General features: G+C 50.0%; 2 protein-coding genes across 2 annotated transcripts in view; one reads left to right on the top strand and one right to left on the bottom strand.

Moving 5' to 3' along the window:
- The window catches only part of Tdrd12 (tudor domain containing 12), a 40,123-nt gene extending 24,979 nt beyond the window's left edge, over window positions 1–15,144 (top strand). Inside the window, exons 19-31 of the mRNA XM_090323059.1 lie at window positions 1,033–1,150; window positions 2,692–2,831; window positions 2,948–3,168; window positions 4,902–5,001; window positions 7,205–7,392; window positions 7,893–8,103; window positions 9,822–9,914; window positions 11,166–11,338; window positions 12,077–12,189; window positions 13,424–13,487; window positions 13,568–13,681; window positions 13,758–14,062; window positions 14,355–15,144. Coding sequence (XP_090179185.1) covers window positions 1,033–1,150; window positions 2,692–2,831; window positions 2,948–3,168; window positions 4,902–5,001; window positions 7,205–7,392; window positions 7,893–8,103; window positions 9,822–9,914; window positions 11,166–11,338; window positions 12,077–12,189; window positions 13,424–13,487; window positions 13,568–13,681; window positions 13,758–14,062; window positions 14,355–14,446 — 1,932 coding nt within the window. The 3' untranslated portion in view covers window positions 14,447–15,144. The remainder of the gene's footprint in view (window positions 1–1,032; window positions 1,151–2,691; window positions 2,832–2,947; window positions 3,169–4,901; window positions 5,002–7,204; window positions 7,393–7,892; window positions 8,104–9,821; window positions 9,915–11,165; window positions 11,339–12,076; window positions 12,190–13,423; window positions 13,488–13,567; window positions 13,682–13,757; window positions 14,063–14,354) is intronic.
- A 619-nt stretch (window positions 15,145–15,763) lies between these two features.
- Slc7a9 (solute carrier family 7 member 9) lies at window positions 15,764–25,509 on the bottom strand. The gene is made up of 12 exons (XM_090322998.1): window positions 24,979–25,509; window positions 24,039–24,186; window positions 23,520–23,762; window positions 23,029–23,154; window positions 22,377–22,476; window positions 21,771–21,815; window positions 21,429–21,552; window positions 21,073–21,176; window positions 18,216–18,312; window positions 17,085–17,234; window positions 16,830–17,004; window positions 15,764–16,072 (listed from the first exon to the last, which is right to left on the bottom strand). The coding sequence occupies exons 1-12, from the start codon at window positions 25,066–25,068 to the stop codon at window positions 16,008–16,010; spliced, it is 1,467 nt and encodes a 488-aa protein (XP_090179124.1). The 5' UTR covers window positions 25,069–25,509; the 3' UTR covers window positions 15,764–16,007.
- Window positions 25,510–27,992: the final 2,483 nt, after the last annotated feature.

Below are 27,992 nucleotides of genomic sequence, written 5' to 3'. Positions count from 1 at the left end.
GTGCTCAGGCCCTGAGCTTAAGCCCAGGACTGGCAAAAAAAAAAAAAAAAAAAAAAAGAAGATAGCCATAAAGGTCACTATCATAGAAAGCCCAAATATATGAGTTACTGATTGACTCAGTTTAATTTTTGTACATCCATGCTAAAGTGCAGAAGCAAAGCCAAATATAAAATGAACTCATCAGTGGTACTTGTCTTTTTTTTTCTGAAAAGACCTAAAAGGTCTCTGCTGCCCTTCCACAGATCTGATGTATCCTTCCAATCTGTGCACGCATATGCGTGTGTGTACCAGTACCTTATGCCTATAATCCTAGCCACTAAGGAGGCTTAGATCTGAGGATTTTCAAAGCCAGCCAGGCAGGAAGAGACTCTTACCTCCAGTTAATCAGCAAAAGAGCTCAAGTGGAGATATGGCTCAAGTGGCAGAGTGTCAGCCTTAGGTTTTTTTTGCTTATCTGACAGTATTCAGGCCCTGAGTTCAAGCCCAAGTACTGCACCCAGAAACAAGATGGAAATAGATTTAGCAAAATAGTGTTTCCAAGTTGAGCAAGTTTGTAGGTAAAAATTATGGATTTTTAGAAATAGGGCCATTTGCCGGGTATCGTGGCTCACGCCTATAGTCCAGGCTACTCAGGAGGCTGAGATCTGAGGATCAAGGTTCAAAGCCAGCCCAGGCACAAAAAGACTCAAAACTCCTCTCCAATTAACCTCTAGAAAATGAGAAATGGGGCTTGGCTCAAGGATAGCGCAGTAGCCTTGAGCTGAAGAGCCCAGGGACAATGCCCATGCCCAGGGGTAGAACAGTAGCCTTGAACTTAAGAGCTCAAAGACAGTGCCCAGGTCGAGTTCAAGCCATATGACCCACACAAAAAAAATTGGGCCATTTGAGTTGGTGAGATGGCTCATCCGTGAGAGCTCCTTGGTCACTGAGACCGGATTTCCAGGAAGTGTAATGTCATTCATATGGTGTGTTCCTGGCAGGCGGGTGGCCACAGGCATGGCAGTGACTGACTTCTTTTGTTACCATCTTTAGGTAGTAGAAAGCAACTCCATATTTTGCTTGAAAATGCACAAAGAGCTTATTTTTAACTTAAAAAGTGTCTTAGAACAGTGGAAGAAGAAGTTGAGTTCTGGCTCTCACATTGTATTAGGTAAGTAAATGTTTTGATTTCTTTTTTTTTTTTTTTTTTTGCCAGTCCTGGGCTTGAGCTCAGGGCCTGAGCACTGTCCTTGGACTTTCTCAAGGCTAGAGCTCTACCACTTGATCCTCAGCACCACTTCCGGCTTTTTTTGTATGTATGTGGTACCAAGGAATCGAACCCCGGTCTTCGTGCATGCTCGGCAAGCACTTTAACCACTAGGCCAAACTCCCGGCCCAATGTTTTGATTTCTTACAAGTAGCCAAGTCTAAGCTCTGGACTGATCGGGACTGAATTTATGTATCACATTGTCTCTCAGATTTTTTTTTTTAAATAATGACTTCAGAATTAACCTCTAGTTTGAATCTCATGTGAAGTAATTCTAGGTGTTCTCTTCCAACAAAGTTGTAGTATCAGTACCACCTTGTTCTAGATAAAACCCACATGAGTACATTCTATATTTATATGTGTATAGAATTAAGCTTCCTGTTACGATATAAAGACAAATATATACAATAAATGAAAAATACATAGCCTAGGCTGTGGGTGTGGGTGACTCACACTTTGTTATCCTAGCTATCTAGATGACTGACATCTGAAGATTGTGGTTCAAAGCCAGCCTGGGCAGAAACATCCGTGAGACTCATCTCCTGTGAACCACCAAAAAGCAAGAAGTTGAGCTGTGGCTCAAAGTCTTAGTGCACTAGCCTTGAGCACGAATGCTGGGACAGCACCCAGGCCTGGCGTTCAAACGCCATGACCCACACAAAGAAATATGTGTATACGTAGCCTAGGTTTTGAAAGGCTTCCCCCAGAAATTATTCAGGCACATGGTCACATACAAAGGAAAAGGAGTTTAGTACCAGTAACCTGGCGGGCTATCGCATAGGCACAGAGTAGCCGCTGGATGGGGCTGTAAGCAGTGTTATAGGGCTAGGTTCACGTGGAACTCTAGAGCAGGAACCTGCATGGTGGAAGGGTTAACATGTAGAGGGGTAGCCCCACAAAGGGAGAGGGAAGTGGCATTGTGGGGAGGGGCTGCCATTTGAGATTGTAGCTACATACTTGTTTCAGGGAAAGAGTGTTTTGTTTTTGCTGAGGGTCTAAGGTGGCAAACTGGGTAAGAAGATGGAGGAGAAAGTGCCAACAGGTTTAAAATAGAAAAGGGCCTTTCCAAGCTTAAAGAGATGCCACTTTGGGGCTGGAAATATGGCTTAGTGGTAGCATGTATGAAGCCTTGAGTTCAATTCCGCAATATCACATAAAAGGAGAAGTGGCAGTGTGGCTGAAATAGTAAGAGAGCTAGCCTTGAGCACAGAGAGGCTCAAGGACAGAGCCCAGGCCCTGAGTTCGGGCCCCACAACTGGCTTCAGAGAGAAAGAGCTGGGGCACTTTTCTATGAAATGGAATCACTGGGCTGTGGAATTTGGTGGAGTGGGGAATGGGGGGGATGTGCATCTGAAAAATTGCAGGAGTACAGGTAGCTTAATGGGCGAGGCTTTTAGATTCTTTCCATGGAGCCCGGGGTAACGCAGGCCCATCCGTTTCCCCAGCCTCCACCGACGACTGCATCCCGCTCCTGGACATCACTGACGCCACGTGCGTGGTGCACTTCAGCTTCCCCTCCTCACCCAAAGTGTTTGGTGGACGCCTTTATTGCATGTCTGATCATTTTCAGAGTTTAACGCAACAGGTTTGATTTTTTTTTGTCTTTTTAATTCAGGAGTGACAGGTGGAGAGCCCCCTGTTTGACTGAGTTTGCCCTGGATAATCTCTTGCTTCCTTCCCTTGCCTCCTCCCCATTGTAAGGGCTCACCTGTAGAGTATGGAGATAGAAAAACCAAGTCTGTGCTGCTGCTGACCGAGAGGAACGCGAGCCACGCAGTGGGTGTCCTGCGCTACTTGGAACGAGCAGATGCCAAAATCCCGTCCGAGTTATACGAGTTTTCTGCAGGAGTCTTGGAAGCCAAAGAGGACAAAAAAGCCAGAAGACCGCTCTGTCGACATCTGAAAGCCTTCGGCTTCTGCAAGTAAGCCAGAGTTGTGTCTAAACTGAGGGGGGGATATGTGCTTTAAATTGACAGATGGAAAGTTCATGGCATGGTAACACTCACGCCTGCCCCCAAGTACCCACCCCTGAGACATCAGCCATGAGCCCTGCCATAGCTATTAACTGACAACTTGTGGATTTTTTTTGGCCATTCTAGGGCCTTAGGGCCTGAGCCCTGGCTTTAGGCTTTCTCAAGACTAGAGCTCTACCACTTGAGCCACAGCACCACTTCCGGCTTTTACTATGAATGTGGTACTCAAGAACTGAACTTGGGTCTTTGTGCATGCTAGACAAGCACTCTACTACTAGGCCAAACTCCCTGCCCAGCATTCTTCTTTTTCCATTGTTCAAATCCTCATGTATTAACTGCATATGTTAACAGGTCTCAGCATACTGTATCCATAGGCACATGGTGGATGCTCTTTCCCAAAACCCCACCTAGCCTCCAGTAATCATACCTTACTCTCTGATAAACCTTTTCACTTCCATAGGAGAGAGTGAAATACTTTCACTGCATCTGGATTATTTCTTATTACGGGATGTCCTCCAGTTCCATCCATGTTGCTTCAAATAACACAATTCTGCATGGCTGACGGTACCACACTGTACTACCATCCACTTTTTCTTTCCCTGTTCAAGCCTTGGCAACATCGAGGTGGATTCCATGCATTACATGTTGCTCATTGTTGATTGCCGTATAAGTGGACTTGCAGTGTGTATTCTGTGTCTACATCTGTGCCCTCTCTCTCCACTGGGCACACTGGTTTTCCCTTAGTTTATGGCTTGGTCCTGTAAGGAAACGTCACAATGCACACAGCTGCTCACCTGGTGATGGCTTGTACAGTTGTTTCTAGTCTAGGCTGTTGTGTCTGAAGACACTTGGAAAACTCACAGTCCACATCATTCCGTAGAAGTATGTGCCCTCTCCCATGGGTAGACTCACTGACACAGGAGACATGAGTTTAGGAACAGTGAGTGGATGCAAACTGCTCCATGTCCTCTGGGTGTGTGGGGGGAACAGGATAGCTTAAGTGTTTCTAGTGTTAGTGACAAATGGACACTCAGTTGTTTATTTTTTGGAAGGATTTGCATTCATGTCTTCTATCTTAAAATGTCTGTGGAGCTGGACGCCAGTAGCTCACTCCTGTAATCCTAGCTAGCTACTGAAGAGGCTGAGATCTGAGGATCGTGATTCAAAGCCAGCACAGACAAAGTCTGTGAGACTCTTATCTCTAATAAACTCAGAAAAAGCCAGAAGTGGAGCTGTGGCTCAAATGAGTGGGTCAGTCTTGAGCACAAAAAAAGCTCAGGGATAGCTCTCACACCCTGAGTTCAAGCCCTAGGACTGCCACACACACAAGAACATTGTAGAATACTTTTTCACTCTTTATAACTTGCTAATTACTGTGTGGGTACTTAATATTTAAGGTGCTTTGAGTAAATCTCTTTTTTGGGGGGGCCAGTCCTCAGGCTTGAACTTGGGGATTGAGCATTGTCCTTGGCCTTTCTCAAGGCTAGAGCTCTACCACTTGAGCCATAGAACCACTTCTGGCTTTTTTCTATGTATGTGGTACCAAGGAATCAAACCCAGGTCTTCGTGCATGCCAGGCAAGCACTCTACCACTAGGCCAAACTCCTGGCCCAAACCTCTTAATTTCAATTGCAGAATAACTTGTTTTGTTTCTAGTTTTGAAACCTGGTCCTGTTTTTCAGAGACAAGAGGATCTGTCCTGATCGGCATCATGTTAATCCAGAGCTGGATATGCCGAGGAAGGTGTCTGACCAGGCTCTGCCAACGTATGGGTACATCCAGGTACCTTCTGTTAAGACTCTTTATCCAGAGGTTTTCTTCTTTGCATTATGGTGGTGGTGATGCGGAGGTTTAAACGCATGACCATGTTTGCTAGGCTGAGGTGCTTTACTGCTTGAGCCTTGAACTCCAGGCCTCTTTGCTTTGATTGCTATTTTTTTTTTTGCCAGTCCTGGGGCTTGAACTCAGGGCCTGAGCACTATCCTTGTGCTTTCTCAAGGCTAGAGCTCTACCACTTGACCCACAGCTCCACTTCTGGCTTTTTCTGTGTATGTGGTGCCAAGGAATCAAACCCAGGGCTTCATGCATGCTAGGCAAATACTCTACCACTGGGCCAGACTCCCAGCCCCTTCCATTGCTTTTTGATGAGACCCCCCCGTGTTTACCCAGGCCAAACTGGACAGCAGTTTTCTTTTTTTTTTTTTTTGGCCAGTCCTGGGCTTGAGCTCAGGGCCTGAGCACTGTCCTTGGACTTTCTCAAGGCTAGAGCTCTACCACTTGAGCCTCAGCACCACTTCCAGCTTTTTTCTATGTATGTGGTACCGAGGAATCGAACCCGGGTCTTCATGCATGCTAGGCAAGCACTTTAACCACTAGGCCAAACTCCCGGTCCATGGACAGCAGTTTTCTTGTTTGCACTTTGTGTATATGTCTGGAATGACAGGCCTGCAAGTGCATGCTGTTTTTTTTTATTTTTTGCTCTGTTTTATTTTTAAATCTAATTCTGTTATTAATGTACAGGGAGGTTATGAGTACAGTTGATTTTGGATAATCCCTTCCTTTGCTTTCAAGTTTCTCTCTCGCATTCAGCATTTATTTTTTGTTAGTCAGGGACCTGAAGTCAGGGCTTGGGTGCTAGCTCTGCTCTTTGGCCCCAGGCCAGTGCTCTCACACTTTGATCCATAGCTCCACTTCCGGTTTTCTGGTGGTTAATTGGAGATAAGTGTCTCAAGGACTTTCTTGTCTTGGATGGCTTTGAACTGTGATCCTCAAATCTCAGCCTCCCGAGGAGCTATGATGACAGGTGTGAGCCACTATTTTTCAATCAGTTGAGATTGTGCCTCATGAATGTTTTTGCCCAGGATGGTCTTACACTATAATCCTGTGGTCTCTGCCTCGTGCATAGTTAGAATTATAAGTATTCACTACAACATGTGGCTGTGCTCAGGTTCACCAAATTGTTTCAAGTAGTAGAGTATTAATACAATATGATTACAACTTCTAGTATCCAATATTAACATACTGCTATCGGTATACCTGATTATAGGAATGACCCTTAGAGGTTACGCTATTTTAAAACCCCAGTTTATGTATAAAACCAAAAACAAGTTGCGTAAATAGATGGCAATGTAGGATTTTGTTTTCCAATTATATATTTTAAAGTTGCTTCCACTTAGAGGCAGTTACCAACAATGTAGCATGGTAAGTGTGAGTCAGTGGTAGAGTGCTCTTACCAAGCACCAGGGCCTGACTTGAATCTGTAGTGCTATTCAAAAACAAAAGGAAACTTGCTACTCAGGAGGCCGAGATCTGGGGATTGGGGTCCAAAACCAGCCCAGGCACGTAAGTGGGTGAGATTCTTCCATTATCCACTAGAAAACTGGAAGTGGCACTGTGGCTCAAAGCAATAGAGCACTGCTAGCCTTGGGGTAATGAGCTCAGGGATAGTGCCCAGGCCCAGAGTTCCAACACCACGACAGACCAAAAAAAGAAAAAAAATTAATATAGTGATTATATGAAAACTTTTGAAACATTCATGATTATTATTCCCATGAGGAAAAGAAATTCTTGAGATTCAGGTATCATTGGTCAATTGTTACTGTCATTTCTTTCAAATCCTTTTTTTTAGGGGGGGGGCACTCTAGGGCTTGAACTTCAAGCCTGGGTGCTTTCCCTGAGGTTTTTGGTTTTTTTTTTCTACTTGAGCCACACTGGCATTTCCAGCTTTTTTGGTGATAATATTGGAGATGGTCTCACAGATTTTCCTATTTGGGCTGGCTGCCCAGATCTCAGTCTCCTGTGTAGTTAGGATTACAGACATGAGCTAGTGGTGCCCAGCAAGGCTGGAATTTCTGAATGTGGAAAAGGTTTGTTTTGTTAGGGCATCTGGCCTTTGTGGTTAATGGTAAATCTGTCTGCACGCATTTGAGTTCTTAGGTCAGAAGAAGTCTGCCCATGTGCGCTTTAAACGTTTCTACTGTTTCAGATAATACCTTCTTACATTTCAAATGCCACAAACTACTTTGGTCGTATCATTGAGAAACATGTGGATCTTTATGCCACTCTGAAGGCAGAACTGAATGAGTATTTTAAGGATTCTGGTAATAAAGTAGCTGTTGAAAAGGTGGAGAATCTGGGATTGTATGGATTGGAAGAAAAGACACTTTTTCACAGGTAAAGTACTATTGATCTGTGTTGCATGAGACAATGTAAGCTGTGTGGAACACTTATTCTCACCACTGCCCGTTGATGGGTGGTGAGGCCTGGTTCACAGATGTGCCTGACCCTCCACCAGCTTCTAGCACAGAACCCCAGAACCCCAGACATCCACCGAGCCACCACCCCCCGCCTGGTCCAGTTTCTGTCAAGTTCCAGTCAGATGGGCATTATTCTCATTTTATAGGCAAGCACAGGCTGTGGCAGGTGCCAGGGAAGGGATCTCTGGCAGGCAATGTGCCAACCTCAAGTCTGAAGTGTCAAACCTTCGCTGTGTTCATTTGTATTGGTTTTCTGATGAAGGGATTTGCTCCATTCAAAACCAGAGTCTTCCCGGGCCATCATATGTTTCATTACACACAGCTCAGAGCACACCCATGCAATGTAGCAGCGTTTTTGTTTTCCATGAGCTGGGTAGGTTGGAACTTCTGCTTGTTAATGATGCTGCTGTTCTCCAGAGTTCAGGTGCTGGAGACAAGCCAGAAAGAAGAGGCCGGGGGTCTGGAGAGCGTGCTCGTGACCTTCCTGGATGAAGGCAGGACAGGGCTGGTAACAAAGGACCAGCTCCTGCTTCTCCCCGAAACCTTCCACACGCTGCCCCCACAGGCTGTCGAGTTCATTGTGTGCCGCGTGAAGCCTGCGGACAGTGAGATGGAATGGAATCCAAAGGTGACCAGTTTCCCTTCCCTCCCCTGTGGCTTGGAAGGACATGGTGAACCTTGAATGCACACAAATGAGGATCCTCCAAACTTTGTCGTGAGGCTGGAACTCTGGGCCTGGGCGCAGTCCCTGAGCTTTTCAGATCAAGGCTAGCACTCCATCGCTTGAGCCACAGTGCCACTTCGGTTTTGTGGTGGGTTATTGGAGATCAAGGTCTCATGGATTTTCCATGCCTGGGCTGGCTTTGAACCACAATCCTTAGATCTACTGAGTAGCTAGAACCTAGATGAGAGCAACTGGTGCCCAGTTCAGCTTCCTTTATATGCCATGTGTAACAGGTTTCCGCCTGTGTGGTCAGACTGTTAACTTCCTGGCCTCACATGATCCTCCTGCCTCAGTTTCCCACATAGCTTGAACTACCTGAAAGTTAAGTGGGGGTTCAGACCCCACAACCCCATGTCCTTGGGAGTAGAGGTGGACTCTTGCTCATTCAGTGGGCTTTCAAGGGAGTAAACATTCCTTGAAGGCAGGTTGAAAGTTGACAGAGGAGATGGGGTACCTCATCCACCTGGGGACATCTTCAGACTCTGGGGCCAAGGGCTCCAGCCCCACAGGCGCCTGAGCCCAAGGGCAGGTTCCTGCACTTTTCTGCAGCTGTCCTCATTCAAGCCCACTGCTTCCAAACCAGAATTATGTGGCTTACCTTGGGCTGTCAGTCAAAATCCTCCCCGAAACCAGTGCTTGTTCTTCATGCCTGTACTCCTTGCTACTCAGGAGGCTGACATCTGAGGATCACAGTTCCAAGGCAGCCCTGGGCACGGAAGTCCATGCGACTCATGTCTCCCAATTAACCACTTGAAAACTAGAAGTGGTGCTGTGGCTCAAGGGGTAGAGCACTAGCCTTGAGCTGGAGAGCTCAGGGACAGCGCCCAGGCCCAGGTCTGAGGATCAACCCAGGAAAGGAAATTCCTCTTCTGAGACGAACTCCAGTTAACCACAACAAGCTGGAATGGAACAGTGGCTAAAAGATGGTAGAGCACTAGGACTTGAGAACAAAAGCTCAGAGACAGTGCCTAGATCCTGAGTTCAAGCCACAGGAATGGCAAAAAAAAAAGGAAAAAAAACCAGAAGTGGAGCTGCGACTCAAGCCCAGTGCCACCCTTCTGAGGGATAGGCCCAGGACGCCCGCCGCCCTCCTGGTGGAGCGGCCTGCGCACAGAGCGGGCAGCAGAGGCAGAACACAGGCGGGTTTAGGGGTGTGAGGACTTGGTCATGCTGGGATTTGAACGCAGGGCTTCCTGCTTGCTATGGCAGGCACTGTGCTACTTGAGCTACTCCTGCAGGCCTCTGCTGCCTATTGTAGGTGGGGTATCATTTTTTTCTCCTGGCCACCTAGACTACAGCAGCAGCAGCACCATTGCTGGGATTCAGGCATTGAGCCTCATGCCCCGGCCTTCTCTGCTGATGAGGAGTTCTAGAAACTTTATTTTCCCCCGATCTGACCTGAAACTATGATCCTCCGATCTTCACCTCCTGCACAGCCTGGTGACAGAAACATGTCGCTGTGCCCAGCTCTTGGTTGATTGGAAGGCCAGGTTGGCCTTCCCCTGTGATCTTCATCTCCTCGCTGCTTGACTAGCGAGGACTGCAGGCGTGAGCCTCCGGTGCCCTGCCTAGAAAGAGGTATTTTGCTAAAGCTGCAGATAACATTCAGTGCTTTGTTTCAGGTTACTAGGTACATTCATCATAAAATTGTTGGAAAGTTGCATGATGCCAAAGTAGTATTGGCCCTGGGGAATACAGTTTGGATTGACCCGATGGTAAGTGTGCTGTTTCCTTCAAAACTCCTAAAATGGTGCATGTTCTTCTAATGTTGTCTTCCTAGAGCTGGAGGCAGGTTGGGGTTGTGTTGGAGTAGGTGTGTGTTGTTTATACACAGGTATTGCTCTTGAGTTTGCTTGTAGGATTTTGTTTGATGGGCTGTCTCAACACTGTGTGCGGTACACGCTCTCTCACACAGCTGTCAGGAGCTGTCCTTTAGACATGGCAACCTCACCTTTGTAAATGTTGATTCAGTGCTCGCAGGCCCTGGCAGTGCCCTCTTCATCTCGCTCTGGTCCAGTTTGTAAATGAGCCTAAAGACGTGTGGCCTGCTCACTGATGCCAGAGCTTCTAGTCTCAGGGCCCAAGGATAAAAAATTACTTTTGCTGTTTTTATGCTGGTTACTGGGGCTTGAACTCAGGGCCTGGTGTTGTCTCTTTAGCTCTTTCCCTCAAGGCTGGCTCTCTACCAGTGAAGCTCTTTGCTTGTTAACTGCAAATAAGAATCTCCTGGACTTCCTGTCCAGTCTGGCTCGTGATCTTCAGATCTCAGCCTCCTGAGTAGTGAGGAGTAGTAAGGGGTGTGAGCCACCAGCAAAGATAGCCTTCTCACTTTCTCACCTGCTCACTGCCTGCTCCGAGCTAGGACCAGTCCAAGCATCAGCTGCCTCTGTGAGCAAAGCAGATGAGGCCCCAGCATTCCCAGGGGTGTGCAGCTCCGTCCACACGGCTTACACAGGGATTGCGCTGCTGCGGATTCTTGGTTGACTAAACTGCGTACAAACTGAAATGCAGGAGAAGGTTGTGGTCACAGAAAAGGAAAGTGGAGTAAAAGGTCTAGACAGAATCGCGGGCAGGCAAGAGGTGAAAGAACTGACAATCTTGAGCCTCAGCACCCCTCCAGCTTTTCTAGCGGTTAACTGGAAATGAGTCTCACAGACTCTAGTGCCAGGATGGCTTTGAACCTCAATCCTCAGATCTCAGCCTCCTCAGTAGCTAGGATTATAGACGTGAGCCACTACACCCAGCTTTTTGAACACAGAAATTTGAATGTGCTTCTACCGGTCCAGATTGGTGCAGATATGGACTTTATCCCAGGAGTTGACCCCACGCCCCACGTGCCTGTGCTGTGTCCCCTCCGCTGTGAAATGAGCCTTCACTGCAATGGCTGCTGCATGCTGTGAGGTATATCAGGCGTTGGCCTGCTCAGCGGAACCCCTAAACATGTCCTTTCCCCGCTGTGCTTCAAGGTGCATGTTACAAAACTTCCAAACCTGAAAACCTCCATCATCGATTATAATGTTCGCGCTGAGATTCTCTCCACGGGGATGGGCGTTGATAACCCAGAACATGTACAGCAGCTGACGACGCTCTACAAGGGAACGGACATGCCGGCTCGGGACGTTGGCCTCGGTCAAACCACGTAAGGAAGTGCGAAGTGCCTTTCTTCACCTCCTTTGTCAAGTGTTTTGGGTCACGGAAGCTTGAGTCCTGTGTGTGTGAAGTCGCACACAGCTCTGTGATGCCTCTCCCTGGGTTTGAACTCAACCTGGGTCCTGTCCCTGAGCCTTTTGTGCTCCAGGCTAGCACTCTCCTTGAGCCACAGCTCCACTTCTGGCTTTTGGTAGTTCACTGGAGATGAGTTCCACAGACTTTCCTGTCTGGACTGCCGTCGAACTGTGACCTCAGCTTCTGAGTAGGTTGACAGGTGTGAGCCGCCACCGTTGGGCTGGTGTTGCCATTTCTTGGCTTGAATAATTAGCAAGATGGGGAGCTTGCTGTCTCTCGGGGAGGGTGAGTGGAGAAGAGGTTTGGCGAGGCCCCGGGTCCGGAGCACGTGGCACGCAGGGGTGGAGGACACAGGACCGTTTTGAAGTGCGGGGCATCTGGAGTCCAAACGGTAAGGCAGGCCGGGCCGGGGGAGCCCTGTGCTTCCCGTCTCTGGGAACACACAGCAGACTCCTGTGTGGAGCCCCAGCCAGCCTGGCTGTGGCGGGGCGGGACACTGAAATCCCGGCAGAGCTGGGCTGGCTGTCCACCCGCCATGTGTCCTGAAGTCACCAGTGGCAGCGGGCTCCCTGCCAAGGCAGTGGCAGAGCCCAGCCATTCATGCCTGCCCGGTCCTCCTGAGGTTAAGGCTAACCTGGGCGTCTTGGTCTAGGGTGACTTCCCCCGAGGAAGAGGCTGCTGCACCTGGGGTCCAGCAGGAGGACGCGCATGAGCCAGGGGAGACCAGCGCCAGCTCCAGGACCGACTCCACTCACCACAGCCCGGGTTCGTACTTGTTACCTACAGGGTGGCTGACTCAAAATCATTAAGCAGAAAATAAACTGATGACACAAACACATCACCCAATGACTCCTGGACCGCCGCCACCACTCCTGTCAAGTGGAAGCATGTCCTAGCACTCCTGTCAAGTGGAAGCATGTCCTAGCACTTCTGTGGCTTCTGCCCATCCATGCGTCTGTGAAGCCATACTTGTAAACACTGCTAAGTCACTTTCTGTGACAGGAGCATTTGGCTATTGTGACTGAAGCACGCATGTCTTTAAGCTGTACAGCTGGATGCTGTAAATGGGGGTTGGGAAGTTGTCAGCTCATCCCCCGTGCTGTGGCTGTGCTGGGGAACTACATTTAGCAAGCCCCCCTCATGGGGAGATCCACGGAGTGGGGACAGCATGTGTGATTTTTTTTGATTCATTTTAATGATTAATGCTTTTTTTTTTTTTTTCCTGCTAGTCCTAGGGCTTGAACTCAGGGTCTGAGCACTGTCCTTGGACTTTGTCAAGTATAGAGCTCTACCATTTGAGCTACAGCACCACTTCCAGCTTTTTCTGTGTATGTGATACTGAGGACTTGAACCCAGGTCTTTGTGCATGCTAGGCAAGCCATCTACCACTAGGCTAAACTCCCAACCCATTGCTTTCTTTTTTGTTGTTGTTAAAATGTTTTACTAAGTGATACTCATCATTTCTTTAAAAATTCTTGTCAATTGGAACTACTTATGACATTTTTATCCATGTTAATGATTCCTTTTCTAAAAGTTGCCTGCAGTGCAGAAAGCGTGTGCAAGCCAGGCAGGAGGTTGTATGCTTGTAATCCTTGCTGTGTGGCAGGTGGAAGCAGGAGGAATAGGAATCTGAGTCCAGTTGCAGGAATGTTAATGAGACCCAGGCTGTGGTGGGTCTCACTTACAATCCTAGCTACTGAGGAGGTTGAGATCTGAGGTCTGAAGGCAGCCTGGGCAGGAAGGTCTGTGAGACTCATCAGAAAACTGGAAGTAAAGCTATGGGTGGAGCGCTAGCCTCGAGTAAAAGAGCTCAGGGCCAACACCCAGGCCGCTGAGTTTAAGTCCCACAACCAAATGAACAAAAAAGTGGCTAGGGGTATAGCTTAAGTGGCACAGTGCTTGCCCAGGGTGTGTAAGGCCCTGGGTTCAGTCCCCAGTATTGGGGGGAAAGCATTTCATGGGTACATAACTTGTGGGGAAAATCTGACTTTTTGTGCAGAATCCGAATGTGCAGACACCAGAGATGCTTCTGCTGGCCCAGCTGAGCCTCCACATCAGAAAAGGTACATGGCCACACGGGAGGCCTGCCCTGCCTTGGCTGCCTCCTGACAGGCTGGTATGTCAGGACTGCCTTTTCTTCCAGCTTTCATCCACAAATAAAGTGGTTCCAAAAAGAGGACGTGGTTGTCTTAAAGATAAGAATCCAGGACGTTAGAGATTACAGATGTAAATACTCCCGAGACCGCGTCATTTTCAGGTGGGCTCTGTGGGTGTGCACACCGCACGAGGGCAGGCACACTCCATGCCCGGGGCTGATGGCCATTTGTGCCCAGGGCCTCCGTGGGAGACAAAGTGTACCTGGCCGACCTGGAGCTGCAAGCCAACATAGTGAAGGACGACTGCAAGTGCATCATCAAGAACCACGAGCCTGTCATCACGCTGACCAAGGAGAAGAAGGAGCCGTGGCGTGGCCTCCTCAAACACAAGGTGACACCCCCCCCCCCCCGTGTGGGTGTGGCCAGCCCTCTCCCGGGTCACATCCGCCCACTTAGCCGAGCTGTTGTGTTGCAGAACCCCAACGTGGCCTTCGACTTTGATCACTGGGAGGACTGTGACGAGGACAGCCCCTTTGCCAAGGGTGAGCTCGCGGGCCACACCACCCACGTGAAGGTGGCAGCATGTGCCAGTGAGATGCCGAGGGGGGGCCCATACAAATGTGCTCTGCTGTGTATTCTGCCAACCTTGCTGACATGCACCAGCCCCACGCTCAGGCCAGCTGTGGATCCCGTCTTCCACCACGGCCACCAGTGCATCCACAGGCAAACCAGTGACCTCACACACTGCAGGCTGGGCTGAGGGAGACCCCAGGGAAGGGACACGTGTGATGGTTGGGGAACACTTCCGTTATTAACCATGTGTGGCTCTTCCAGTTGCACATTCTAGAAGTCCGTGGGGCAGAGTGGTTGAGGTGGCAGAGAGCAGCAGCGCCTCTTCAGACGATGCCAGAAGCGAGAGCGAATGAGCTGCAGCTGGGAGACGGAGACGGCAGCTCGCCCTGTCTGACCCCATTACTAAAGCATCTTGGGGCCCTGGGATGGGGAATGTGGGCAAGCTCAATTGAACCGACTTAAAAATAGGTAAACGTTAACAAAGATGGCCAAAGGAAGGGTGTGGGAGGCCCGGTAGTCCTGGAGCTCAAAGGGCCGAGGCCAGCCCGGCTCTGGTGAAGCCCTGCTTCAGTCCTCTTGCTGTGACTGTTCTCACACCAGTGCTGCTAGCTGCTTCCACGAAGAAGCCTTTTTCAAGGGCCTCAGCACACCCAGGGCTTTTTAAAGACAGCTGCTAGTTCTGGTAACTTGCTGCTCCTAGAATACTAGGCAATGGGGACAAAGACTTCTAGAAGTTTTGGAAACTTAAGAGCTTTGTGGCCAGGCACCAGTGGCTCCTATGTGAGGTTCAAAGCCAGCACGGGCAGACAAATCTTCGATCCTTTTTTTTTTTTTTTTTTTTGTCCTGGGGCTTGAACTCAGGGCCTGGGCACTGTCCTTGAGCTTTCTCAGGGCTAGCACTCTTACTACTTGAGCCACTTCCGGCTTTTTCTGTGTATGGTACCGAGGCATTGAACCCAGGGCTTCATGCATGCTAGGCAAGCACTAACAGTAGGCTGTACTCCTGGCCCAAATCTGTGATACTCTTATCTCCAACTAACCAGCCAAGGGCTAGAAAGTGTAGGAGCACCCATCCTGAGTGGAAACACAAGCAGAAGGATCTGTGAATCTGGAGGTCACCCCCACACAGCAGGGCCAGAGGACCTGGGAGCCTTATGTGAATCCTCCTTGGGAGAGGTGAGTCGTGACTCACTGAGAAAGGTGAGCACTCGTGCACTTCTCCACTCGTGCACTTCTCCATACCGCCTGCCCACGTCAAACAACGGGGATGCCACTGCTCCATGCAGTTTCTGGTTTAACTTTTCCAAACCTCACCTTTTCTGGGTCCAAGCAGAAGAAAATTTGCAGAGAACAGGGTGAATATTTTGTATGGCCCCGGTGTCAACTATATAAACAAGTAACTTTTCTGTTACCTGTACTGCTGAGTCTTCTCCATCTCAAAAGCTGCTACCACACTCAGTTGTGATGTGACTGCCTTTTGCAGTCTGAGTATTGTTTAAAATAAAAGTATAAGAGTTAAGCAATATTTTCCTCGAGTATGACAAAGTAAAATTGTATTCTCCGCACTGTGACGTGGGCTTGCGTGGGTTTCGTGGTTGGCTGTGCCATGCAGTCATGCCATGATTTGGGATTTAAAAGCAAAAAACGACTATAAAAATTAGACTAATCAACACCCTTTATTACAGTTTTCCAGTACTGGACAGGACACTGAATATGCAAGGGAAATTCTCTGCCCTTTTCTTAGGAATGTGCCCTTGCTAAGTCTTTGATGATGGCATCTCTGCCAGCTGGCAAGTGCCTGTCCCCTGGAGAGTGCCGGGGGTGTCTAATACGAAGCACCTGGGGTGTTGGGCACACATGATACGAACAGGAGAAACCCACTCAGAGCGCTGGCAGGGCAGCAGCTGGGAGGCGCTACTCGGGGTCCTTCTCCGGGGGCACCACTTCCATCAGCATCTGCAGGTGCATGGTCACTGGCCCTGCAGGGGGCCGAGGCCTTGCATGATCCTGCGCTCAGCCCAGAGGCAAGTCCCTTCCCGTGAGAAAACTGGGGACGTGTTTTGTTTTTTTTTTTTTTCCCCGCCAGTTCTGCCTGGGGCTGGAACTCGAGCCTGGGTGATATCCCTGGGCTTCTTTTGCTCAAAGCTATCATTCTACCACTTAAGCCCCAATGCCATTTCCCTGTCCTTCATCCAGCTTTGTTTTGAGACTATGTCTTGCTCTCTACATGGCCCAACCTCCCGAGGGCCAGCTGGGCTTGTGAGCATGTGCCACCATGCTTTACCAGCTTTTGGAGGGACAGCTTGTTCAGATATGCTGAGCTGGGGAGAGGAGGCTCAAGCTGTCTTGTTCACATCCAATAGTAACTTCGTTTCAGAGGCAGAACCCAAACTTGAGAAAGGCACATCCGCCCTGTGGGCTGTGCCCAAGGGCCCCTTACCTTCTTGCCCTCTGGCCCTAGCTGAGGATTACTGTGGAATGGAGACAGCTCTGCCCCTGTGGGCAGGCCAGGCGCTGCTCACCACATCTGACACCCTAGGGAGTGGGAGGCTGAGATGTAAGGCTCCAGCTCCAGGCCAGAGGCGGAGCGGAGGTGCCTTGAGTGGGCAAAGCTGAGGGACAGCACTCAACACAACCCTGGCTTGGGAGACATCCAGGAGAGACGAGGAGGCACAGAGTGGAGCCCAGAGCCCGCCGTGGGGAAGAGGACAGGAGGCCGGGGCAGACGATACTTACTTGAGATTTTCTGAGCCCATGAGAATTTGTAGTGGACAAACAGGAGGTAAAAGATGAGGCCGCTGAGAATGAAGAGCGCGCAGTAGAGGTATTCCCACTCCGGCTGGCCGATGATCGGGGCCAGAACCAGGAACACGGAGAGCAGCACCACCAGCACGGGCACGGCGAGGGGCACCTGCAGCAGCCACGCACGTCAGGGCCTCGGGCCTCCCCAGCCCTCCGGCCATGGCCCTGGGGGGCAGAGCAAGCGCTTACCTTGATGGGCCTTTCCAGGTCTTTCTTGGTGAACCTCATCACTATGAGCCCTAGAATCGTCATGCCGTAGAAGAGCCAGGAGGCGAAGCTGAAGTAGTTGACCAAGGAGTTGATGTCTCCAGGGATGATGTAGATGGTCGTGATGAGGCCCTGCGGAGAGGGAGACGAGGCCGTCAGCGCCTGCTTCCCAGTGCAACCCACAGCATCCCAGTGCCAGCTCCGTACCAGAGCCAGCAGGGCCACGTGGCTCGTGCCTGTCAGCTACCTTAGAGGCTGAGATTTGAAGATTGTGGTTCAAAGTTAGCCTGGGAAAGAAAGTCCTCAAGACTCTTGTCTCCAATGAACTTCCAAAAATCATGGTGCAAGTGGTAGAGCACCAGCCTTGAGCAAAACAAAGTTAAGGGACAGTGCCCAGGCCCTGAGCTCAGGCCCACAGCAAGTACACACCTCGCAGAGCTGTCTCAGTGGGCTCTAGACAGGAACTCAGGGCGTTTCCCCACCTAGAGGGCAAGCAGGCAGTGGGGAGAGGTGTTGCATTCTGGAGCCAAGATGAGCAGGTGGGCGTCCCTAAACAGCTTGTACCAACTCTGTACCCCAGGCTAGCAGGGGACAGAGACCTCACGACTTGGGTGTGCCAGGCTGCTGCCAGTGCCTCCTGACAGAGGGGCTGCCCTGCTCTGGAAGTGAGATGTTACCAGTGTGCACACTGGAAGACTTGTATCCGAAGGTAATTTTTTTAAGGCCATCTTGGGATGCGGGAGAGGGTATGTGTGCATGCATAGCAGTCCTGGGCTTGAACTCAGAACCTAGCTGCTGTCCAAGGTGCTTTTCTACTCAACTACTCAAGGCTGGCACTCTACCACTCGAGCACTCTTACTCCATTTCCTGCCTTTTGCTAGTTCCTTGGAAATGAAGTCTCACAGGGATTGGTCTCCGTCCATGGTCCTCAGATCTCAGCCTCCTGAGCAGCCAGGATGACAGGTGTGTGGTCTTAGGTTTTTAAAAATCTGTTCCACGGAATGACAAACCTGGCTCATTTAAAGCCATGAGCCTAGCGGAAAAGACAGATTTCGTCTCCTGGACAAGGGGCCTCCCTCGGGGCAGCTGTGGGGACAGTGGGTTTGTACTCACGTAGAAGATGAGGGCCGGGGCGGGTGTGAGACGCCTGACGCTGACATAAGACAGCACTTTGAGCATGTGGCCTTCCCTGCCCGCAACGTAAATGAGCCTGGAAGGCAATCACATGGCAGCCACTGAAGAAGGGGCCCTAGTTTTGTGGAGCAAGTGGTGCCTGGCTGTGTGGAGTTGTGGTAGGTCCCCTGGAGAAGGAGGTGGTGGTGGTGGTGGTGGTGGTTGAAACATTGCAAGGAACTCGGCAGTCACCAACATCGAAGGCACCATCAGTACCCCAACAGGTGCCAGTGGCTCACCTGTCATCCCAGCACAGATGGGAAAGCCCGGGAGACTCATCTCTAATCACAAAAAAAGCTGGAAGTGGCACTGTGAATCAAGCATGGTAGAGAGCTAGCTTTGAACAAAAGGAGTTCAGGAAGCCACGTCTATAATCCTACTCAGGAGGCTGAGATGTGAGGACCACAGTTCAAAGCCAGCCCAGGCAAGAAACACCACGACACTCATCTTTAACCACCAGAAAAACAGAAGTGGAGCTGTGGCTCAAAGTGGTAGAACGCTAGCCTTGAGCAAAAGAGCCCAGGGACAGTGCCCAGACCCCAAATTCAAGCTCCACTACCATCACCACCTACACAAGGAGTTCAGGGATAGCACCCAGACCCAGGGGCAAAAAATACCCCGGGCTGGAAACATGGCTCAAGTAGTAGAGCTCATAGAAAGCTCAAGACCTTAAGATCCAAAGCCCAGTTTGTCCTCCTAGCCCCAAATACACACATATACTCCTTCATTGAATCCTAAAAATTATACAAGTCAATGGGAAATGCAGTGTGATGCCAGGGGCACTTGACCAAGCAGACAGGAAAACTGGCACTTACAGAACCCAAACCCACCAGGACTCCCAGATGCCACAGTCAAGCCACTGCAGAATCAAAGCAGACACAAAGTAGCAGTCGCCAGTGGGGAAGGTCACTATAATGGAGGCCCTGGTCCAATTCCTAGGTACTACATCGAGAAAACAAAGTGGTGCTGTGTCTCAAGTGGTAGAGCACTAGCCGTGAGCAACAGACCTTGGGGACAGTGCCCTGGCACTCTGAGTTCAAGTTCCAGTACTGGTGCAGAAAGAAAAATCTAAAAAAAGAAACACACTTGTACTATCTCTGAGATACCATCGACCCAAGGATGTAAGATGAGATATGGGCTAAAGTCACAGCCAAAGAAAAGGCCTTAATATTGAAAAAACGTGAGCATCATTTGAGCACAGGTGGCCGTTAAAGAAACACTGAGATGTGTTCATAATTACCACTAGACATATAGAACAAATGATACTGAAAGCACCAAGAAGCCTGGTTTTGGTAGCTCTTGTAATCCTACCTACACAGGAGAATGAGTTCTGAGGGCTGCGGTTTGAAGTCGGCCCAGGCAGGAAGCTTGTGAGACCACCTCTCCAGTGAACCACATAAACCAGAAGTGGAGCTGTGGTTCAAATGATGGAGTGCTATCAGTGAATGCAAAAATCTAAACCTTTGCTTGTTAACAATCCAGGTTCTGGGCTGGGAGTGGGGCCTAGTGGTAGAGTGCCTTAGCATGTATGAAGACTGGGATTCCATTCTTCAGTACCACATAAATGGAAAACTCAGGAAGTGGTGCTATGGCTATAGCCTTGAGAAAGCCCAAGGACAGTTCTCAGGCCCTGAGTTCAAGCTTAGGACTAGCAAACAAAGAGCTCTTGGGTGGGAATGTGGCTTAGTGGTAGATTGTTTGCCTAGCATGTATGACGTCCTGGGATCGATTCCTCAGTACCACAAACAGAAAAAGCCAGAAGTGGTGCTGTGGCTCAAGTGGTAGAGCACTGATCTTAAGGAAAGCCCAAGGACCAGTGATCAGGCCTCAGTTCAAGCCCCAGGACTAGGAAAGAGAAAATTGTAGCCCAATTTGTTTAATGGAAATATATGCAAAATTTCTCAATAAAATATTTTTGTGCCAGCACTGGCATAAACTGGAACTTGAACTCGAGCACTATCACTTGGCTTTTTTCATCCATGGCTGATACTTCTAGCCAAACCTTTAGGGCAGGCATTTTGCTGGCTAGCTGAAAAAGGAGTCTTGAGAACTTTTGTTCCTAGGCTGACTTTGAACCTTCATCCAGGTTCTAGCTTTCTGAGTAGCTAGGAATACAGGAATGAGCCAATGCCTGGCTCAATAAAATAAAAAATGTGATACCCACACATAAATGGAATATTCAGACTTAAGCCAAATTTTATCATTTGCAACAACTAGATGACTCTCCAGGTGCTGACATAGAAAGAAATATCTTAGTCTAAAACTCCAAATTCCAAGAAGCTGAGTGATGTGTGTGTGTGTGTGTGTGTGTGTGTGGTTCAAACTTGCAGCACTTACCAAGCTGTGGTGACTAGAGTTCATAATAATGCATAATTCAGAATGGGTAAAGATTGACGGGGAGTTTGGCCTAGTGGTAGTGTGCTTGCCTAGCATGCATAAAGCCCTGGGTTCGACACCCTGGAACCATATACACAGAAAAAGCCAGAAGTAGTGTTGTGGCTGAAAGAGTAGGGCGGTAGCCTTGAGCTGGACAGCTCAGGGACAGTGCCCAGGCCCAGAGTTCAAGTCCCAGGACCGACCAAAAACAAAGGGACATGCAGACTGGAGCTGAAATGCTTTGAAAGACAAGGTGGGAGGCCTAGCCCACAGCTTTAAGACGACGATTGTGTGGTGTCTTAACTTTGGAGGAACATGCACCCCGCTGTCCAGACCCTTCACCTGGGCCCCGAGTCACCCACTGAGAGCGCGGTGACCCCCGCGGGGCTGTCTGGGGTCCCAGGACGGCGGCCGCACCTACCTGCCTGCCGTGAAACAGGTCCCGTTCGCGGCGCCGATGGTGGAAAAGGCCACGAAGAGCGGAACCACCCAGGAGGCGGGGTAGAGCACACGGTCGCCAAACGTCTGCAGAAGCAGGAGGGAGGGTGCGTGGTGGGGACGAGGGGAGCGGCGTCAGCCCCCCAACTCCAGCCCCAGGCCCCGCCCCTCTCCCTCCCATTGGCTCCAGATCAGTAAACCAGCCCCGCCCCCTGGCCATAGCCCCACCCACCAGTTCTGGCTCCGCCCTTCGGCCACATGCCAGCCCTGAGTCCAGGCCGCCAAGGCCGCCGAGATCGCGCCTCCCCTGATCTGTCCACGTTCCCGCGGGGCACTCACCACGGCCACGGCCTGCGACTGCAGCAGTTCCGTGGGAGTCATCACCGTGAAGTAGGCGATGTTCATGAGGATGTAGCACACCATCACCAGAGGAATCCCCACGATAATGGCCAGGGGCAGGTTTCTGGGCGGAACCAGAGCGTCCGGGGACGCTGGTGAGATGCTCACGTCCTCCCCACCTCTCCCGGCCTGACCCCCACCCGCCTGCAGGTGGCCGGGGGGTCCGGGAGGACTTGGCCCGGGCCTCAGGGCAGCTGGGCTGTGCCACAGCAGAGCCTGGCAGGAATGGAAGGCAGGGCACAGGTGTGAGCCCTGTTAGAGGAGGACAGGCAGCATTCTCACCTGTAAGGATTTCTAAGTTCTTCTGTGATGTAATTGAGTTGGTTCCTTGAGAAAGAAAAAGAACATGGGTGATGTGTGACTTTCTTGGCTAAGACTATGGGACGCAGGAGATGCAAGATGCTGGCCTGGGCCATCCTCTAGCCAGGGCCCTCCACTGTGGACAGTGCCCTCCTGCAGGGCTCCTTCTTCCTAGGAAGCCAAGTTGTCGGTGGGAGCAGAAGACCGCCAAGAATCTGTTTATCGGCAACTTGGTCAAGTTTCTGCTTCCAGGATTTCCGAGAATATTTGGAACCCGACACCCCTCACTGCCTCTAATTCACCTGCACCTGTTATCTGCTAGTAGTGGATCCAGCAGGGACCTTTCTACTGCCACCCACCGGGCACTGCTAGGAACTGCAGCCATGGTCAGTCCTGGGAAAGGAGTCTTGGTGTGGGTTAGGGTAACAGGGAAATAAAAGTCAGAGGTTGCACACTTCAAAGAAAAAAAAAAAAAGGGAGAAGTGAAGAGGAATTTGTGGGTAGGGGATGGAGGGATCACAGAAAACTTCAAAAGGAAGTCCACCCAGAAGCCAGCTGGGAGTTGTGGGAGAGAGAAGAGACCCTTACCATCCATCATACGCCCAGAGGCCATTGTAAAACGCCAGGCTGATGGCGCCCACCGATGTTTGTGTCCCAGAAAAGGAATTTTCAAAATTCTTTGTATTTCCTGTAAATGAAACCACACAGGAAAGAGTGAGTGCCAGCTGATCAGGTTTCAAATTTGCTATTTAAACAAAACCAAAATGGACCAAAAGGGCCAGGAGTTAGGCCTAGTGGTAGAGTGCCTGCCTAGCATGCACAAAGACCCAGGTTTGATTCCTCAGTACTACGTACACAGAAAAAGCCACAAGTAGTGCTGTGGCTCAAGTGGTACAGCGGTAGCCTTGAGAAAGCCCAAGGAAGGTGCCCAGGCCCTGAGTTCAAGCCCCAGGACTAGCAAAAAAAGAGAAAAGTTAGGTGCCAGTGGCTCCTGCCTATAATCCTAGCTACTCAGGAGGCTGAGATCTCAGGATCATGGCTCAAAGCCAGCTGGGGCAGGAAAGGCTGTGAGACACTTACCACCAATTAACTACCATTGTGGAAGAGCGTTAGCCTTGAGCAAAAATGCCAAGGGACAGACCCTAGTCCTTGAGTTCAAGCCTTGGTACTGGCACAAACAAGTATTATGCAAACACTAAAAAACGGGGCAGCTTGGCGCTCTCCCCAGGCCTGGCGTCACCTTGGGCCAGGAAGACAATCCCGCTGATGATGATGACAGCCACGATGACCAGCTTGGCTGCGGTGAAGACGTTCTGCACGTAGCTGCCCAGGCGCACACTCAGGGCGTTGACAATCGTGATGAGCCCTGGGGAGGGCCGGGACCGGGCACAGAGGGCACGCCAAGGTCAAGTTTCCCACACCTTCCCCTCCACTTTCCCTCCCTCACCCTACTCATGTTCTGATCACAAACAAGGAAGTTCATCAATGAGCCATGTGTGTACACACACACACACACACACAGAGCCACAGAGTGGCCTTAGCAATCAAGCCACAGCCTCGCTGGCTGAAGGCAAAAGCAGCCAGGCCTAAGCCAAGTCCCTGGTGGGCCTGGGGATTGATTCTCCATGTCTGCCTGCTTGGCCTCTTTTTGGGGAGGCTGAGGCTAGAACCCCTTGTTCCTGGTTGTGCCGGGGTCTCTGACCCCTGTCCCAACCTCAGGCTGGCACTTACAGATGGCGGCAGCAGCAAGACATTTCACAACCACAGTGGGTGGCTGGCAGCCTGGGTAGAAGGCAGCACACACGTACTCGGAGAAACTGAGGCAGATGATGGCGAAGGACGAGGGCTTCATGACTATCATGCTGGTCCAGGAAAACAGGTAAGCAGGAATGGGGCCAAAGGCCTCCATTAGATAGGGGTACTCAGCCCCCGACTTGGTGATCATTGTGCCCAGCTCGGCATAGCACAGGGCGCCTGGAACACAGGAGAAGACGACAGGCTGGGCTATGAGGCACTCTCTCTCTGACATTTTCCCTCAAGGCTGGTGCTCCACCACTTGAGCCACAGTTCTACTCCTGGTTTTGGCAGTGAAGAGTCTCTCAAGACTTGCCCGGGAACCTCGATCCTTAGGACTCGGCCTCCTGAGTGGTTGGGATTTCAGGCGGGAGCCGCTGGCACCTGCCTTACTCCTGCATGTGACAGAAGGGGTTGCCATCCCAGAGGGCGGGGTGGGGCGGAGGATCTCAGTACCTAATGTGGCCAGGACTCCACAGGCCGCCCATATGACCAGGCAAGGGCCCACAGCCTCCGTGTTGCTGAGCACAGATTTGGGGGAGATGAAGATTCCGGAGCCAATGATAGTACCCACGATGATGCAGACACCGCTGAGCAGGCCCACCTAGGCAGGGGAGAAGCGAGGAGCTTGCAGGGCCTGGTATTCACCCCTGCAGTGTGGCCACAGCCCCTGACTTGACCTCCCTGGCATCCTTCCGGAAGCTCCAATGCTATTTGGTCAATGGATCCACCAGGCATCAGTAGCTCACACTTGTCATCCTAGCTCTCAGGAAGCTGAGATCTAAGGATCAAGGTTCAAAGCCATCCCGGGCAGAAAAGTCTGTAAGCCTCTGAACTCTGGTTAACTACTAAAAAGCTGGAAGTGGAGCTGTGGCTCAAGTGGTGGAGCGCCCGCCTTGAGCACAAGAGTTAAGGGACAGTAGTCAGGCCCTGGCACACAAAAAGTGGGGAGCTGTTTTCTAGAATGGTAGAGTGCTTGTCCAGTGTGTGCCAGGCCTGAGACTGATCTCCAGTTCTGCAAAAGGAAAGGGAAGAAGAGGACAGGGAGAAGGAAGGGAAAGAGCCGAGATCCAAGAACTAGTGATCACTGCCCATCCATCTCTCGTGTATTCCTACAACCTTTGCGACTCAGGAGGCTGAGATCTGAGGATTATAGTTCAAAGCCAGTCCAGTCAGGAAAGTCTGTGAGAATCAGCTACTAAAAAAAAGCCAGAAGTGGTGCTGTAGCTCAAGTGGCGGAGCTCAGAGACAACGCCTAGGCCCCGAGTTCAAACCACAGTACAAGCATTAAAATTAAAAAAAGGAAAACCCACAAATGTTGTGCGCGAGGGTCCCTTTTTGGTCTCTAGGGCTCAGTGGGCACCTCCTCCCGCCCTCCACTCCGCATCCCCATTACCTCTTTCTGGAGATCGGTAGTCTTCTTGGGCACATTGTTCTGGGCTGCCCTCTCCTCCTCAGTCCGTTTCCGAAGGCTGGCCTCCCCCATGGCGTCCTCCCTCTGCTTCCAGGAGGCTGCAGGAAGGACATGGGCCAAATGTGAATTCAGTGAAAGCAGACAGACAGGATGCCTGGGGCATGGGCACTGGGGTGGCAGGCTGCCAACAAAAGCTTTTTGAGAGCAACGGTGGTCAGACTCACAGATGTACTTTGCTCAGCTACAGGATAAAATCCGGTCAGCAATATTGTTTCCTGCCATGGGAAAAAGCCTTTCAGGTGTTAGCAAAGTTCAGGTGAGCCCTTCCCTCCTCGAGTCAGGGGCTTGCAGTCTTCACCTGTGACTCATCCTATCTCCATGGCCCAGCTTGTTTTGAAAAGGTTTTTGTTATTTTTTTTTTAAGTATTTTAGCTGAGTAAGGTGGTACACACCTGTAATCCTAGCATTTGGGAGAGGAGGCAGGAGGATTCAGAGGTCAAGTCTAAACCAGAAGCTGATGGTTCACTCCTGTAATCTGAGCTATGCAGAAGGATCAGATCTGATTATCTGGGTTCAAAGCCAGAGCAGGCAGGAAAGTCTGTGAGATTTTGATCTCAAATTAACCAGAAAAATGCCAGAAGGAGAGATGTGGTTCAAATGGTAGAGCACCAGCCCTGAGTGAAATGGACAGAACCCAGGCCCTTGAGTTCAATACCCAATATTGTCACCAAAAACCAAAACCAAAATTCCAAGGCAATAACCCAACCAAAACTATTTAAAAGCATCCTAGAATATCAAATCCAGACAGGATGGAGGTATTTTGTTTTTTGTCTCTCATTCCTCCCAAAGTTTAAGGCACCTCTCATACATCTACAGTGTGAGACTTTTTTTTTAAGTGGGTCAAGGAATAATTAAAAAAAATTCCTACGGAAAGCGATTTAAGGCAGAATCCCATCTCTAAAAAACCTCTCAGGCCAAGAGTGCAGTGAGTATCATCTGTCCCTTTCAGCCCCCCTCCCCCTCCCCCCTAGCCTTACCGTTCTCCCTTGACCTGCCAAAGCTGAAGAGCTGACTACTGCTGTCTGCACCCCCAGGAGAGGGCAGTGCCTTGTGCCCAGGAGTGAAGGAAGCCAGCAGGTACAGAGTTCGCCAAAGGTAATTATTAAACACCTGTCTTGTTTTAAACAAGTGAAACTTACATTCTCCATATCCCCAAAGAAGCCAGGCAAATAGGATTCTTGCCAGGTTTTTTTTTTTTTTAAATTTGAATCTAAAAAACCCCAATACCAATAAAAGATACATCTTGTGTGGTGAGAAATCTTCCAAGAGGTAAGACTCATCTTAGCAATGAAAAAAATCCTATTTGTTTTTCTCTTGGGGGATTAGAAAGAGATAAACTTTGGAACCAGGAATTTTATTACCTTAATAAACTATATTAAGCCAGCTCCAAAGGAAATGTGTTTATGTCACTTACTTTTCTTCCCTACGTAAGTTAATTTCTTTCCAAAATTCTTGTGGTATCCAGTGCTGGGGAAGAAAGGAAGCTGAGAGCTGAGAATTGTGGTTCAAAGCCAGCCCAGGCAAGGAAAAGCCATGATACTCACCTCCAGTGAGCCACCAAAAAGCTGGAAGTGGAGGTGTGGCTCATGTGCTAGTGTGCTAGAGTGCTAGCCTTAAGTGAAAAAAAACAAAAAAACTCAGTAAGAGTGCTCAGGTCCTGAGTTCAAGTCCTACATACACACAAAAAAATTCCGGTGGGTCAGGTGCCGATGACTCTCACCTATAATCCTGGCCACTTGGGAGGATGAGATCTGAGGATCAAGGTTCAAAGCTAGCCTGCACAAAAGTCCATGAGATACTTATCTCCAAGTAACCAGTAGGAAACCGGAAATGATGCTATGACTCAAAGTAATAGAATGCTAGCCTTGAGTTGAAGAGCTCAGGAACCGCACCCAGGCCCAGAGTTCAAACCCCATCACACACACACAAAAATACACAAATTCTGGTGGTTGCGATGGATAAGGAGCTCTGAGGCCCGAGCACACCCCATGCATACTGCCTGCAGCCCTGGCTAAACTGGTCTTTTCACTCATGGAGCTGTGTCAAGATGAAGGACCCACCCAGGGAGGAGGCTCACAGCTGCCATCCTCGCTACTCAGGAGGCTGAGATCTGAGGATTGCAGTTTGAAGCCAGCCCAGGCAGGATAGTTCCCAAGATTCTAGTTCCAAGTATTATCCAAAATGTATGAAGTGGAGCTGTGGCTCAAGTGGGAGAGTGCTAGCCTTGAGCAGACAAAACAACAACAAAACAAAATAAAACTCAAGTACAAGGCCCAGCCTCAAAACCCCGAAACCAGCAAAAACAAAACAATAGAACTCCAGGATATCCTAGTGCACGGGATTACAGGATGGACAGGAACATCACAGTTGTCTGCTCCATGCTCACTTGTCCCATGGGGAAGCTGAGGCCCAAAGGGAGCCAGAATCATGACGGCCCAGAGCCCTGGCCCCATACCTGCACTCTCTGTGCCGGCTCGGAAGCAGGTGTGCCCTCCCTACCAGGAGGGTCAGCTTACAGATGACTGCATGTGGAAAGGTGATTGAGGGCAGGCAGGGGCCAGCAAGGCATCTCCATAGTGAGTGAATCCCCAGAGTGGGGCAAACAGAAAGGGAAATGGCACTGCGGGGCAGGCAGTTCTTTTTTTTTTTTTTTTTGCCAGTCCTAGGGCTTTTACTCAGGGCCTGGGCACTGTCTTTGAGCTTCTTTTGCTACCACTTGAACCACAACTTCCCTCCAGCTTTTTCTGTGTATGTGGTACTGAGGAAAGGAGCCCAGGGCTTCATGCATGCTGAGCAAGCACTCTACCACTAAGCCATGTTCTTAGCCCCAACAGGCAGACCCTATTTCAAAGACTCAAGGATGGCTGGACATTGAGGGCTCATGTCTATAATCCTTGCTACTTAGGGGGCTGAGATCTGACAACTTCAGATCAGAA

This window comes from Megascapheus bottae, chromosome 31 (genome assembly GCF_031878675.1).
Source record: "Megascapheus bottae isolate mThoBot1 chromosome 31, mThoBot2.hap1, whole genome shotgun sequence".
Classification (NCBI taxonomy): domain Eukaryota; kingdom Metazoa; phylum Chordata; class Mammalia; order Rodentia; family Geomyidae; genus Megascapheus; species Megascapheus bottae.
This window is presented reverse-complemented; position numbering and strand designations above follow the sequence as displayed.